At 44.0% G+C, this 15,842-nt stretch overlaps 1 protein-coding gene across 1 annotated transcript in view; it reads right to left on the bottom strand.

Annotated features, from left to right (window-relative positions):
• Nucleotides 1-15,059, bottom strand: part of LOC142661633 (phospholipase A2 inhibitor NAI-like) — a 30,824-nt gene extending 15,765 nt beyond the window's left edge. The window contains exon 1 of the mRNA XM_075839054.1: nt 14,959-15,059. Coding sequence (XP_075695169.1) covers nt 14,959-15,010 — 52 coding nt within the window. The 5' untranslated portion in view covers nt 15,011-15,059. The remainder of the gene's footprint in view (nt 1-14,958) is intronic.
• Between the last annotated feature and the right edge of the window lie 783 nt (nt 15,060-15,842).

The raw sequence follows: 15,842 nt of genomic DNA, 5'->3' as shown, positions 1-15,842 counted from the left end.
GCACAAGCAATTTCTCGCCAAAGTGGTCCCAAGAGAGTGACCGTTCTTACCCGTAACGAGTCACTCTCTTGTATTGATATCATGACCTGGTTGGGAAGGTACGGAGAGGTAGTAGAGATGCCACGGAAGAACATGGATGAGTTTGGCATCTGGTCAGGGGCCTGGACGTTCATGGTTAAACTAAAGCGTCTGGGACAGACGGTGTCCCACATACCATCGTCTGCTTTCCTGGGAAGAGATCGGATCCTTGTCTTCTACCAGGGGCAGCCGAAGTTGTGTCACCGGTGTGGCGACCCCTCACATTTGAGTGCAGGCTGCAAGGTGCAGAAGTGTGCTCATTGTGGGGGGATTGGTCATCTAGCCGCATCGTGTGACCGTATTCGCTGCAACCTGTGTGGTGACTTAGGTCACCCGTTCAGTCGGTGTCCTCGCTCTGTTGTCAATGCCTGTTCCAAACCTGCGGAGGATGAAAGGAGGGAGGCCTCCGTGGGTGAGGGTGCGGGCAGGGACGATGGGGCACAGGGGCAAGGGAAGAATGCAAAGAAGGGTCCCCCTTCTCGCCAGAGAAGGGCGGAGAAGCGAAGGAAGGAGAGGATTTGGAGGGCGTTCCAGGAAACTGGGACGACCTCTGATTCGGATCTGGATGCCCCCCCTGAAGCTGATGCCTCTGGGGAGGCCGAATTGAACGGGGAGATGAGGAGGATCCAAACGGAGCAGAGGGCTGAGGACTCTCAGTCCTCCCACTATGAAAGTGTGGGAGAGGAAGAGAGGACTCAGCCTACAGCAAAAGGGACACCGGGCAAAACCCAAGGGCCAAATACATCTGGCCCCGCCCTGGCCCAGGAAGGTAAATCCTGTACCCCCCTGGTGCGCTCTACTGATCGATACCATGCTCTCGTGGACATTCCAGCCTCTCATACTAAGAGGGAGGGCATGGTAGGGCACCCTAGAGTCGTTGAGCCTCCCCTGCTGCAGGGGCCGTTGCCCCCAGAGGGGGAGGTTGACCCGGAACTTGGGGATGAAGATGGGAATAGGGTGGTGAGTATGGACTCCTCAGTTTGCAAGAAGCGAGGCAAAGAAGGGGGGTCCTCATCAGATAGAGGTGGGGGTGGGAAGAAGAAAGCCGTCTAACTCAAACATCCATGATGGCGGCACCCACTCCGTTGACGCTGGCATCAATTAACGTTGCCAGCATTAAGTCAGATAGGGCGAGATTTGCAGCCTTTGATTTTCTTGGCCGAGTTGAAGCCGACATTTTGTTTTTGCAGGAGACCAGGCTGTCACTTTTGGCAGACGTCGTTAAATCTAGGAGGGAGTGGCGACGCGGGCCCTCCTACTGGTCTCTTGCGGCTGAGCCCTATAGCGGAGTGGCGGTCCTTTTCACCGCACCGGTAACATGCCGACGGATGATTGAGTTAGAAATGGGGAGGTGCTTGATCTTAGATGTCCTCATGAGGGGACAGGAATTAAGACTAATCAATATATACGGACCCCAGAGCAAATGGGACCGTAAAAGTCTCTTCATGAGGATTAAGCCTTTCCTTTTTTCAGGTCGACAAGTTATCTTTGGAGGGGACTTCAATACTGTCGTGAGGCCCCGAGATAGAGGAGGTTCCGGAGATAAAAAATTGACCTATGATAGTGTAGCATTAAAAAATATAGTTAGCGATGCTCGCCTGGTGGATATCCACATCAGGCATACCCCAGGCCACTCGGGCTTCACCTATCGTAGAGGTAGTTGTAGGTCTAGGATAGACAGGTTTTTCTTGAAGGAGGAAGCCATCTCTTCACCAGTGTCCGTTGTTGAGGTGGAGTTCTCCGATCACTGTATGATTATTTTCTCTTTGAACATTGCAGAGTCCCTCCAGATGGGAAGAGGTATATGGAGGCTGAATTCTACTCTCTTGGAAGAAGCGGAGATAAGACAGGCCTTTGAGGATTTTCTTCAGAGCCAGGTACCTTTGTTGGATCTCAGTGGTACTAAGTCTGAGTGGTGGGAGTTGTTTAAAGTCCGGGTGGCAGGATTTTTCCGCAGGCTCTCGAGCCTCAGGTCCATGAGTAGGTACCGCCTATATCAGGAACTGAGGGGGAAACTCGAACATCTGGTCTCAACCGGGGGTAGTGGGGAGGAGATCTCCGTGGTGAAAGCTTTGCTCAGGAGGTGTCAGTATGATAGGCACACATCTTTAGTTCTTGAGAGGGATTTCGGGAAGTACCGTTCGCCCGACCCCTACAGGAACTGTAAGATGTCAGTGAGTCGTAAGGTTGTGACAGGACTGATTGATAGTACAGGATCTCTGAAGAGATCCAAATCAGGGATCTTGGAGGTCGTCAGATCCTTCTACTCGCACCTCTTGGGGAAGCAAGATCCAAACCGAGACGAGATGTCGGCTTTCCTGGCTGAAACCATCCCTGAGCCAGGGGTAGACCCCTCTCTCGGTGTTTTGATAGACTCGATCAAGGAAGAGGAAGTTGGATTGGCGATTGATGGGCTTGCCCTCAAAAAATCGCCAGGGCCGGATGGCTTAACATCCGAGTTTTATAAGACTTTTAAAGGAACCCTAGTTCCCCTCTTGACTGAGGTGTTTAATGAGTGCCTTTCCTCGGGTACTTTGCCAATGTCAATGAGGAGGTCGGCCTTGATCGTTTTATCGAAGGGTAAAGACTCGACCCGTATTGAGAATTGGCGTCCCATAGCGCTGCTCAATACGGACAGAAAGGTTCTCGCAAAGGTGCTGTTTAATCGGCTGGTGAAGTTTGCATCCCGGCTCCTTTCGCCGGTCCAGCATTGCTCTGTTCCAGGCCGCAGCACATTTAGTGCTGTCCTCAGTGTCAGAGAGGCAGTGGAGCAGGGAAATTCTGGTCGGTGGGAGGGGTACATCCTGTCCTTGGACCAGGCCAAGGCTTTTGACCGGGTGGACCACGAGTACCTCTGGTCGGTCCTTCTGAGGTACGGCCTACCGGGGGGGTTTGTCAATTGGCTACAGACCTTATACACTGGGGCTGAGACTTTTGCGCTGGTGAACGGTTGGGTTGGAACCCCCTTTGAGGTTGGGTCTGGTGTCCGCCAGGGTTGTCCCTTGAGCCCTTTGCTATATGCGTTCGCAATTGATCCTTTTCTTAAAAGGATCGATCGTGGGCCATTGGCGGGAGTCGGGGCCGGCCTGGAGGGGCCGGAGGCCACTCAGAGGGTGGTTGCGTACGCAGACGACGTCTCCATTTTTGTCTCCTCGAGAGGGGAGGCAGAGTGGGTGATGTCTGAAGTGGAGCGTTACTCATTGGCATCTGGGTCCAAGATCAACCGGGATAAGTGCAAAAGTCTCTGGCTGGGAGGAGGAGATCCTGGTTTTGATCTCCCGGACACCCTTCCAGAGCCTCAGGGGTCTGCTAAGATCTTAGGAGTCGAATTTGGCCCGGGTGATTACCCCAAGAAGAACTGGGAGGATAGGCTGAATCTAGTTGCCCAGAAGGTTGACCAATGGAAGGGTTGGTCCTTAACCCTGAGGGAAAGGGTTCACTTGGCCAAGGCCTACCTGGTGCCCATGTTGCTTTACCTGGGCAGTGTGTGCATCTTGCCAGAACCTCTCTGGACTCGGGTCTATAGCCTGTTCTTCCAGCTGTTATGGGGGAACAGGCTCAACCTAATCAAGAGGGAGGTTACTTACCTACCAAGGACACTAGGCGGGTTAGGTATGGTTAACCCGGTGGTGTTCCTAGTGAACACCTTTGTTAAGATCAACCTGGCAAACCTCTGGCAAGAGAGGGCTCCTTGGTGGATATCCTCCTGCAGGGGGTGGTTTCGGCCTTTCTTCCAGGAATGGGAGAGAGGAGGGCAAGTGAAAGACCTGCGTACACCTCACGGACATCTCCCGGCTTATGCCACCCTGGCGCTGAAGATTGTTCGCCGGTGGGGTCTGGAGGTGTGGGAGATCAGGACCATGTCGAGAAAATTTCTTGACAGGAGGGTCCTGATGACCCACTTCCAGAAGCCCCTGGCGCTCAAAGACTGCCCAAGTAGTGACCTCGGGGTGGGATTAAAACTTTTAAATTCAGCGAGGATTCCCCAGAAGTTTTGGGATCTGGCTTGGCGTTGCTTCCATGGGAGACTGTATGTGAGGGGCAATCTAAAGTGCAGAAGCTCTGATGATCGGGATTGCCCCCGGGAGGAGTGCGGCGGAGTGCTGGAAAGCATGGAGCATTTCCTGCTTCATTGCCCTTTCAATACAGAGGTATACAAAAGGGTGGGAGCCTCCATTGGTTGGCCAGGCCTAACCAGCCTCTCCTATGCTGGGTGGGCCTATGGAGTGTTCGGAGACCTCGGTGGTAGGGACCATTGCACCTTGTTTCTAGTCAGTATAGTGGTCAGGCACTTTATGTGGAATGCACGATGTCTAGTTTCTACCCAGAAGAAAATCCTCCTAGTGGATGAGGTTGTTAGCAATATCATGGGTGACCTGATGAAGGTGCATTCTTTGGAGGTTGGCAGATTGGGAGCATCCAAAGCCTCTCGTCTTTGGAGGGGCTTTTCCTTTTGGGTGCCTTAATGTGTCTGCCTTCATGAGGGAGGGGGGGGTCGTCACCGGTGCTCAACTGGAGGTGGGGGTCTGCGTTCCGCTGAGGCACCAAAAAAAATATAGCGATAGGGCTCGGAATAAGGGAAAGGTGAGGGTCAGCATAGGGTCAGCTTTCAATAGGGTCAAGAAAGGGCTAGTAATAGGGTAAGGAGATAGGGCAAGCGATAGGGAGGGTGCAGCGGTGGACGTGGTACCTTGGCCTCTGGGGGGGTGCTGGGGGGGGGCTTTCCCTACTCTCTATCTGGTGATGGGCTAGGTAAGCACAGGAAGATTTTTGTTTTGTTTAGGATTGAAATGGCAGGAAAAAGGTTTACAAGCGACCGAACTTGGTGCTTTCGGGTACGGTGTATTTTGTATATGGTTTGGTATTTGGACAAGTTGGTGATGTGTATTGTATTATATTGTAGAAATGTTGTTAGAATAGGGATAGACTTAAGTGGGTTAATAGATAGGTTGGGAGGGGGTCGGGTGGGGGGGGGGGGGGGGGTTTGCCTGACCCAGCCCCGGACTATGCGGACATGGGAGGACATGGGGCGGGGGGCTGGGCTGGGGTGTTGGGTGTGGTGGTGGGGGCCAGCATCTGGACTATGCGGACGTGAGAGGACATGAGGCGAGATGCTGGCTGGGGTGGTGGAGTTTAGGTAAGAAGGGTAAGGTTAAGGAAAGTCAGGATGTGTATAGTGTGATTAAAAAAAAATAAAAAAAAAAAAATAATTTAAAAAAAAAAAATGATAAAAAAAAAATTAAAAATTGGGATTAGTATTATTATATTTTGGATTGTTTTTGTTATTATTATTATTATTATTATTATTATTTTATTTGTTATTATTATGTTGTTTGATTATTATTATTATCATTATTATGTTGTTTCTTTAGGCCCTTGGTTGACGCGGGTCGGGGGATTTTCTGTTAGTACTTTGGATTACGTTTATATGATGTTTGTATATATTCTAGTTATTGTTTAGCTTCGGATGAAGTGTAGATGTAAGTATATAAGAGTGGGGTGTATGTGGCCGGGTCTGGTATAGTTTTCTCTTCTCATATACAGAGATGTATATAAGAAAATTTGTTTATAAGAATTGGGTTGTGACTTTTTGGTTATATGGAATTAGTTATGTATTTGTTTTTCAGTTTATGTTTTGTAAATTTATATAAAATAAAGAGATACAGGATGTAACTCAGGATCAGTACAGGATCAGTAATGTATGTACACAGTGATTCCTCCAGAAGAATAGTGAGTGCAGCTCTGGAGTATATTACAAGATGTATCTCAGGATCAGTACAGGATAAGCAATGTAATGTATGTACACAGTGACTCCACCAGCAGAATAGTGAGTGCAGCTCTGGAGTATAATACAGGATATAACTCAGGATCAGTACAGGATAAGTAATGTAATGTATGTACACAGTGACTCCAGCAGCAGAATAGTGAGTGCAGCTCTGGGGTATAATACAGGATGTAACCCAGGATCAGTACAGGATCAGTAATGTATGTACACAGTGATTCCTCCAGAAGAATAGTGAGTGCAGCTCTGGAGTATAATACAGGATATAACTCAGGATCAGTACAGGATAAGTAATGTAATGTATGTACACAGTGACTCCAGCAGCAGAATAGTGAGTGCAGCTCTGGGGTATAATACAGGATATAACTCAGGATCAGTACAGGATAAGTAATGTAATGTATGTACACAGTGACTCCACCAGCAGAATAGTGAGTGCAGCTCTGGGGTATAATACAGGATGTAACCCAGGATCAGTATAAGTTTAATGTCACTCAATGTTTTATACAGTATATATCTACATATAAGGTATAAAATGTTGTTCACAAGTGGTTGGACGCTTTAACCTCAAACAGTGAAGCATATACCCTGTTTCATATGTACAGCGCTCTGGAATTGATGCCGCTTTAAAATTAATAATAACAATAATAATACATCATTAATGTGTACATTTTTCTGTTAGGTTTACTGTAAACTTGCCTTTTTTGTATTACATGTGTTTACTGGATAAACCGTGGCTACATATAAAGCAGCTTACCATGTTTGCCCATAGAGACATTACATTACACTGAGGATATATATATATTACATAGTTACGTAGTTAGTACGGTTGAAAAAGACACATGTCCATCAAGTTCAACCAAGGGATGGGAAAATATGTACAATTTGGCTTGCAGTGAATAGATTGTCTATGTTTGGGCTCAATATAGTACAGTAGTTAATTACTAAAGGGGTTGTCTGAGATTAGATAAAGGGTATCTAGAAACTGTGCCACCCATGTACATGGCTGAGTTTGGTATTGCAGTTTGTACTTAAGTGAATGGGACTGAGTTGAAATACCATGGACATAAGAGGCGCTGTTTTTGGAGCAGACACTTTTTCTAATTTCAGACAAACCCTTTGATGTCTTTCATAGGTCTCTGGTGTTTACTTCTAGGAGGTTAGTTCCACTTCATTTTTGCAGACTTAATCGCATTGTAATGCTTAGTTATTTAACAAATGAAATAATTACTTATATCTTGCACTGATTTTTGAGTTACTACATGTCTTATACTCTAGTTAGCTCTGAAGCTGCACCCAAAATCCTGTTGAAAGCCACTTGGAATTTATCAACAATGTGTTGACAGACGCATTCCTAACAACTGAACTCTTGCCATGCACTGGGCTCTGGTGTGGTGCATTGTGGGATATATTATTTTCTACTCTACGATGCCATACTGTATAAGCACTACATATCCCACAAAGTAGACTGTGGCTCAGCAAAGGGCTCCAGAGAGATGTGATGTCCTGCAACCTGAGAGCTAACAGCAGAACTGTGAATGCTCTGCATACTGGATGCAATTCAGGATACGCCATGATGTCACTCAATGTCAGTATGGAAGTAATAAAGCAAAGTATTTTCAAGGTTGCAGAAGTTACCCAGAATGGAGACTGGTGGAGAGGTTCTAGACGGTCTAGGGTCCCACACTGGCTCTATGGGTTAACATACATGAATCAGAATTCCAAAACCCCCAATTCTCTTCATAAATTGCACTGGGCACAACATAGCGGTTCCTAGGATTATTCATAAACAGGTGAAACTTCTCATGTGCTGATCATTATTGAGGCCAAATATATCATCCTTTTCTCCTCAATTCTAGCACATACTACATTTACCCATGGCCATAGCTGTCATCTGGGGTAGGGTCCTGCTGAGATAGGGCACTTCCATTAAGGAATACCACTGCCATGAAGGGGGTACTTGTCTGCAGCGATGTTTGGGTTGGTGGTACTTGTCACATTCACATGAATGCCAGGACCCAAAGTTTGCCAGCAGAACATTGCTTTTTGGGTTTGCAGCACCGGATGCTATTTTAAAGATTAGATAAGGGATCACATGACCTTGGGTGGGCTTACCCATAATGCCTTGCAGGCAGCCTTCCCAAAATGCACTGTGGTTATCTCTCCCTTTAGCACAGCCAATCATGAGGGGTGTAGGAGGATGACATTATTAATGCTGGATTGGCATTAAAGAGTTGTAAAGGGATTCTATACAGTCCTAGAAGTGTTAGGAAACGTCCGTCCCTTTAAGATTACCATGACCACTAGTCTAGATTCTGGGCGGTTCTGGTTTTAGTTGTTGAGCCTATTCCACTTCTCTGTCTTTCTTCCTATCAGATTGAAGGGTGGAGTATTTAAATCTTGGTTGGATCTGTTTTCTTGCCTTGTGATTATGTTATGGAATCACCAGTTGAGCAATTCTCAGGGTGGATGTTTATGGAATTGCTAGGTGAGAAATTCCCCAAAGGCTGCTGGGGACTGTAAGGAATGAGCATGCAAATAAATCTGCAACCCAAAATCCATCACAACTCTGATAAACAGAGCCTAAGGCTACTCTATGGTTTTCGCCAGAGCCCACCGCAAGGCAGGTTGGATTTTGCGGCATAGAACCCAGGTTGTTTTAACAGAGTTCAGTGTTGGATAAGAGGTGCAATGCAGGTAATACCAGAGCAGATATGGGTAAGCAGAAAGTCAAAATCACAAAGCTGGTGGATATCAGGGATTGCAGAGGTCAAAACCAGCCGGGAGCAGAAAGTCCAAATCAGTACCAAAGGGTAATCCAGAGACAAGCGGAGGTCCAGTTCCAAAAAGTCCAAATAGTCAAAGGTACAGGGTATAGTCAGAAGCTTGATCAAACACGTGCAATCAAGGAGAATCACAAGCAAAGAAGACAGAACCAAACCAAACTTAAAGGAACAGTGTCATGGCAAATAATTTTTTTTATATGTTAAAGATGTTAGTGCTTTAATAAAAACGTTTTTATTCATTTGTGTGTTTGTGTTTTACTTTTTCTTATTTTTACACTTTTTCTTCCCTATGGGGGCTGCCATTTTTTGTTCCATTTCTGTGTGTGCCGATTAACGACACACACAGACATGGAACACGGCAGCCACAGTCCCATAGGGACTGTGAACGGCTCCCGTCCCATTCACGTCCGTGTACGGCGTCTGTGTGGGAACTGCGCATGCGCCGCTCCCACACAGTCCTATTCGAAATTGGCGCCGTCCGGCGCCATTTTCCTGTGGACCGGAAGTCGCGGCCGGACAGTAATATTACTACTTCCGGTCGCGGCTTCCGGACTCGTGCACATGGAACAGCGGCAGCAAACGGAGCGGACGGGCCAGAGGGAGCCGCGGCGGCAGGAGCAGGTAAGAGATTTCAATGTATGTTAGTGTTTGTGTGTGTTTACTACTGTATGTAAACCTACTACACTGTGGGTTACCTCAAAAAATGGCGACACGCAGTGTAGCAGGTTAAACCTTTCAAACCCCTCGTTTATCCCGGCACTAGCCAGGATAAAGGAGGGGGGGATGCTGAGAGCTCACTAGAGCGAGGGCTTTTAACCCAATGTTGCAATGCTGCAATTTTGGGAACAGCCCCATCTAGTGGCCAAAAATGGGTAGTATTATAAATTAGAAATAATTTATAATATTACATGGCTCGTGCCAAAAAAAATAAAAAAATTTGAACAATGTTTAATCACCCACACACTAAATGTTTAATTTTTAAAAAAAAAAACATGTTTTTAGGGCAACACCATGCCTTTAAATACTCCACCCTTCAATCAGATAGGAAGAAAGACAGAGAAGTGGGATAGGCTCAACAACTAAAACCAGAACCGCCCAGAAGCTAGACTAGTAGTCATGGTAATCTTAAAGGGACGGAAGTTTCCTAACAAGAAGATATCAATGAGGCACTTTCAATGGCACTTTTATATGGACCGAATCGGAAAGGCCGATTTGCACAAATTGGACCCGAAATATATTTTGGAAAATTCGCTCATGTCTGTTAGAGATCCAATAATAGAGCAAGAAAGGTAGTGGGACATAAGACTCTGAAGTTTCCCCTAAGACCATGAACAGACTGCTGACTTGATGGACAGCACTGACAAGAGAGTTGCACTGAATTTGAGTTCCTTGTGATCCCCCTTGGTCTAACATTGGCTTGTTCCTTCTCATGAATAAAGTAATTACAATATCAGAAGTTTATAAAGGAATTGTTACACTAGCTGTTCCCTAATATAGGAGTACAGATTTTAGGTAGCTTCATCAAACTACAATAAAGTGTTGTCCACTTTGCACAATCCCTACTTATTAGAGGAGTCCTTTACAATAAGTAGATCACAAAGTGTCCCCTTGATAGGATCCCCAGCGATCAGCTGTAATCTGTGGGGAAACCTGACTAAGTGTTCTGTTTCTCTGCAGCGCCACCACAGGTGAAATCAAGCATTACACAGTGTCCATTGATATCAATGTGTTGTCTGTGTAATATAGGACAGGTCCTCGAGAGAGAGAGAGAGACAGAGAGAGAGAGAGAGAGAGAGAGAGAGAGAGAGAGAGAGACGTTCTATGTATCCGATCTCCACTTTGGCCAAAAGATGAAAATCCTAAACAGAGGACCCCCCTCTATTAACTCAGAATTCCCTAATAGGGTTATAAAAATTGTTTTTCTAAACTTGACAACCCCTTTAAAGATGTAGCTAGATGCTCAAATGTAATATGGAGAAGAACAGTTGAAACAATAGCTAGAGGCACACATATAGACGAGGTCAACCTGTAGCAAAACACACCGATTCCCTCCGTCCTGAATCATATTTTCAGACAGGGGCAATATGGCAATGGCCAGTTTGGTCTACCTTGTCTGCTAATTTTTCTAATGGATAAATAGAGTGAGGTAACCTGTGTCGGGGGTGCGATTTCCACTGGCCCTATAGAATCTGTATGTTCTGCCTTTCTAGCACACATGGACATGCTATGTTGACAGTTGTTTAAGTCATTATCAGTAATGTCCTTTCCTTAACCCGTAAACAGAACGCAGCGATTCATCTTCCCCAGATGATGTCTAGACCCAGCCAAGGTACACACTGCACCCTAATTCCTATTCAGGACAGAGGAACTCCCTCTTGGCTTTGAGATTGTAGTTTTAGAAGTCTTCCAATGTATTGAGGTTTTTTTTAAAGTCGTATTTTTTACTGTCCATATTCTTGTCTTAAACCAGACATCTTATTTAGTTTGGGCTCGAGAAGGTACACCAAACCATTTTCTTGAAGGCAACTGATTTGTGCTATTCTAATTTTATGTCTTGTGGATGAGGGATGTTGACCATTAGGTCATTGTGATACCTGGATTAGAGACTTTTCTTTAAGCTTCCTTTTCTTTGACGATATCTCAGTTTTTTGTTAAGGTAGCACTCCGAGGAAAATGAGAATCCATTCTCAGATGAGTTCCTTATGAAAGACTATCCTCCATCCCTATAATCCCTACTTCAGTTAGGTCTCAACTCCTGGCAAATAGCTTTTATAATTTAGGGAAGTGGCGGCCACTGCAGGGGTAAAGTGGTATTACATGCCCTCCATTCAAATGAGTGACCCACAATTTAAGAAGAACGAAAGCAGCTACTGTATTTGTTAACGGCTCTTTGCTTTGGCTTAAAGGGAGGTGATACGATTGGGGGACCCCACTCTATGATGTCTATATGCCCTAATAGGGCAATGGAAAGGGGTTGTCTACATGAGAGAAAGGAGGAATCAAGATGTTGTGTGTTTTGCTTTGCCGCATAGCTTCAGACTTCCTCTGCATACATGACATTATTAGGTTTTCCCTTATCCTGGTTATGGGTTGAAGAAATGCCCTTTTTGTGGAAGATGACAGTCTACTATAGCCAAAGGATTTTATGGTTGATCATTTCCAATTAATATATCCATAGTTTAAGCTTCTTAGAATAAATATGCAGGGGTTTCTGGCTGCACTATAGAAGAATTCCTTACTCTCAAAGCACGTCTCTGGCGCAGAACCGAGGAATCTAGAATGTAGAAGTCACAGTAATGGGACGAGTATTAATAAACCAAAAGGACATGAACTCCTGTACTTATTGAAAGGGCAAAAGACGCATTCCACATCACAAGAACGATCACAACAAGAAGGGCGGTAACTGCTCGGAAAACAAGCAATGGCTTCACCAGAGCTCGGTATCATCAAATGAAAGGACACAATTCTATTATACTCTATACATAGAACACTACAACCCCCAACATGACCCAACCACTGACATGACAATACAATTGTATTATACTCTATACATAGAACACTACACACTTATATTATACCCTATACATAGAACACTACAAGCCCCAACATGACCGACTACTGTATATGATCATAATATAATTCTATTAAACTATATACATAGAACACTACAAGCCCCAACATGACCTGACCACCGGACATGATCATAATACATTTCTAGTATACGCTATACATAGAACACTACAACCCCCAACATGACCAACCACTGGACATTATCATAATGCAATTCTATTAGACTCTTTACAGAGAGCACAACACCCCCAACATGACCCGACCACTGGACAAGACCATCATACAATCCTTTTTAACCTTTTCCATAGGACACTGCACCTGTCAACATCAATTGGCCACTAGACAATGTCTGGCTACGTATGATTTTTTATTATACCTTTGTTTGTTCTATGTAGTCATCTTATATTTCATATCTATTATATAGTTGGGTTGCAGTGGTAGGAAATGCGGGGGGGGGGGGGGGTTAATTATTTTCTATGCATGGCTGAGATGTATTCTTTCTGTGTATATAAATATAAATGATATGTCAAACAGAATTGCACTGGGTGTGGTACTCTCTTCACTATAAAATCTGATATGTCTGGCCATGTCCCAACATTCTGCTGGCAGTGGTCCCTTGTCATCTCCCTGCTATCCCTACTATCAACCAACAACACTCTCCATATAGAGCCATGTCTTATTCCTCTGTTTTTGTGTATATAATTACAGCAATCACGTGCAGCTAAAACAAACAAGAAATAAAATAACATAAAATAGAAACATAAAAAGAAAAATGTCAAAAAATGACAAAATTCGTTACAAATAAACTGTAAATTATCCAACAAATTCTATTACAGTATGTCTTTTCTTGGTTCAACCTGGTTCTGGTCAAGCCAGTTGACAATGCAGCCAATATAGCTCCGATAGGGATGGTTGTTCACAGAAGAACTAGGGGGCTGGGGGACTTGCTGCTGAAATGGTTTGAGTTATTCAATACTGAATGCTGTGGTGGTGGACACCAGGGGGAGATATATCAAATGTGGAACCCCTATGGAAGAAGGCAAGAGGTGCCAATGGTTCCTGTGCCTCACAATTGCCCAGTTGAGGGATTTGCCAGACCGCCATTGGGTGAATTGTCTGTTGGAGGGAAAGGGACTCATATACTGTTCTTGCATTGGGACTCTCTGCTGTCTATCTTTGCCTCTATGGGTCATTCCTATTAGCCACTGGGCTCAGCTGAATCTGTAGACCATTTGAAAAAGTTTGTCAACAGGGATGGATTAGAGTGAGGGCAAAATGCCCAGTGGTCTCCAACACCCTGTTTTCTCCAATGCATCCCAGACAAGACATGAGAATGTAAAAAAAATTTGAGGCGTAACTCCAATATTAAAAAAGTTTTAATAGGTGGCAGAAGAGGTTATTTTGCAGTTTTTACTCATTTCTATTACTAATGGCCTGAGCTCTGTTCTCTTTTCACAGAGCTCCGATGTCCAATCTACTTTTCTGTTGCCCTAGGGAGAGAAAGACAAGGAGCTAATTTTTTTACAGAATTTTCCCTGAAGGTTTCTTTAAGAGATTTTTCAAATTTTAGGAGATAAAACACATAAGAACGTATATACTTCTTGGGATAGAGGCTGAAGTTCCCCTCCAATAGGGATTGTGCCAGTCCCCTTACTAACCCCAACTTCTCATCCCCGTAGTAGTGGCATGTTCACTGGGTGGGAGGTACATCAATGGTTTTGTGTAGGTCTCTGCAGTCATTGTGTGCACATAAAAAAAATTTTTTCTAGCTGGGTAAAATCCATGCTAAGTACTACGGCGAGGGCTCCACGGCAATTTATGGTCATGTGATGGTCGCAGTAAAATTGTGACCTTGATGTTACACTATGGGGGGTAAAAGTTTCACTAGAATCGCAACTGTTCACTATATCAGAGTTCTTGCAATCATCACAAGTCTCCCGCAACTGGTTGATAGGGAGATAATGTACTACCGAAGCCTTAAACGTTCCAATGATCATTCATCGGGTGACTTTTTGGTTTTCTTAGTAGCTGAGGCTTGTTGTTTCACAGATCTTCCGAGTGTAACAGCTGCTGCCACTTGTCCCATCTCTGCACGCTCCTGGTGATATATCCCTCCTTAGAATACCTTATCTCCAAACATAGTTTCATAACATACAAGAACTTTACTTAAAAAAACAATAATCCTCATCATCAACTCCAGTGAGTGTTGTCATCAATATTCTGTTATTATCAAGTCTATTTATATTTTATAATTTAGAATTGTATCTTATAACACATGCAGGTGAACAAATAGAGGTAGACATAACTTACAGGACGTTGCTGACATCATTACTAAGTTGATGATGATGACGAAAATAAAAATTTAACTTAAGACTGTAAAAAAAGATGAAAGACAAATGACCAGTGAACTTTAGACGTTTATATAAGGATATTGAGGGCCAGAAAGGCAGAGAGTGACAGACAGATGTAGCAGGGCTGAGTTTGTCATGATATTACCATATGTTACCTGTGGGTTTGTCTAAGAAACCTACTGTATTTTAGGATCACTATGATGATTAATGCAGATACATTTGCCCTTATAATTTCACCTATATATTACATGTAATTCCCATTACACTTGATAACATCATTAGGATGAGTGAGCAGCCCTATGTGTGCTTCTATTTATATGCAGTCCATACCCGGTCAATAATCATATTACAGTAATCACCATTACATGTTATTTCTTTAAATTAATTTCCTTACCTGTAGCCGCAATAGCAGACAGGAGACAGGTGACCAGCAGACAGGAGCTCATTGTCACCGCAGCTTCCAGGACTATTATAGAAACAGAGCTTTAATCCCAGCTGCCTGTGTTCTGTAATAATTTGTCCATGGGTGTTGCCAGAACTAGGCAGATGGGATAGGGAGGGGGTAAACTGGGACAGGGTACCTTCGACTAGTAAAAGTACACAACTAACAGTTTACTTGTGAATTTTTGTTATTAACCTGTGACCAAAAGAGCTTTAAAAAATATATTATATTATAATAGATAAAAAATAGAACAAAAATCAATATCTTTTGTAGAGAAAATTAACAAAAAAATTAGAAAAAAGTATCGTTTCCATTTATAATGTAATATTTTCCCAAGATAAAGGGGTTGTTCAGGATTAAATAAATATGGCTGCTGTCTTCCAGAAACAGCGCCAATTCTGTCCATAGGTTGTGTCTGGTATTGCAGCTCAGCTACATTGAAATGAATGGGGCTGAGCTGCAATACCACACACTACCTGTGGACAGAGGTGGCGCTTTCCTGGAAGACAACATATATGTTTTTCTAATACTAAATAACCCCATTTGTATCTGATCTTTGAATATTCTGCAATCTAGTAGCAGTGAACTATTTATGGTATTGATTGGCTTTAAATTTCCGAATATAAATCGCTCTGATTTGCTTCGAATTGCCAATCACTAAAATGCCCAAAATCACTAAAATCTAGTGATTAATAAATGTGCAAATAATAAAGTATGAATTGAAGGTCAATTATATTTTACAATACAGTTATCAACCCCCCCCCCATGTATTCTAGATGGGGAGCGGTAGCAGAGAATGAGGATTATTTATCAATACTCTCATAAGAAAGTCTCTT

Source organism: Rhinoderma darwinii, chromosome 10 (assembly GCF_050947455.1).
Source record: "Rhinoderma darwinii isolate aRhiDar2 chromosome 10, aRhiDar2.hap1, whole genome shotgun sequence".
NCBI classification, from domain to species: Eukaryota; Metazoa; Chordata; class Amphibia; order Anura; family Rhinodermatidae; genus Rhinoderma; species Rhinoderma darwinii.
This window is presented reverse-complemented; position numbering and strand designations above follow the sequence as displayed.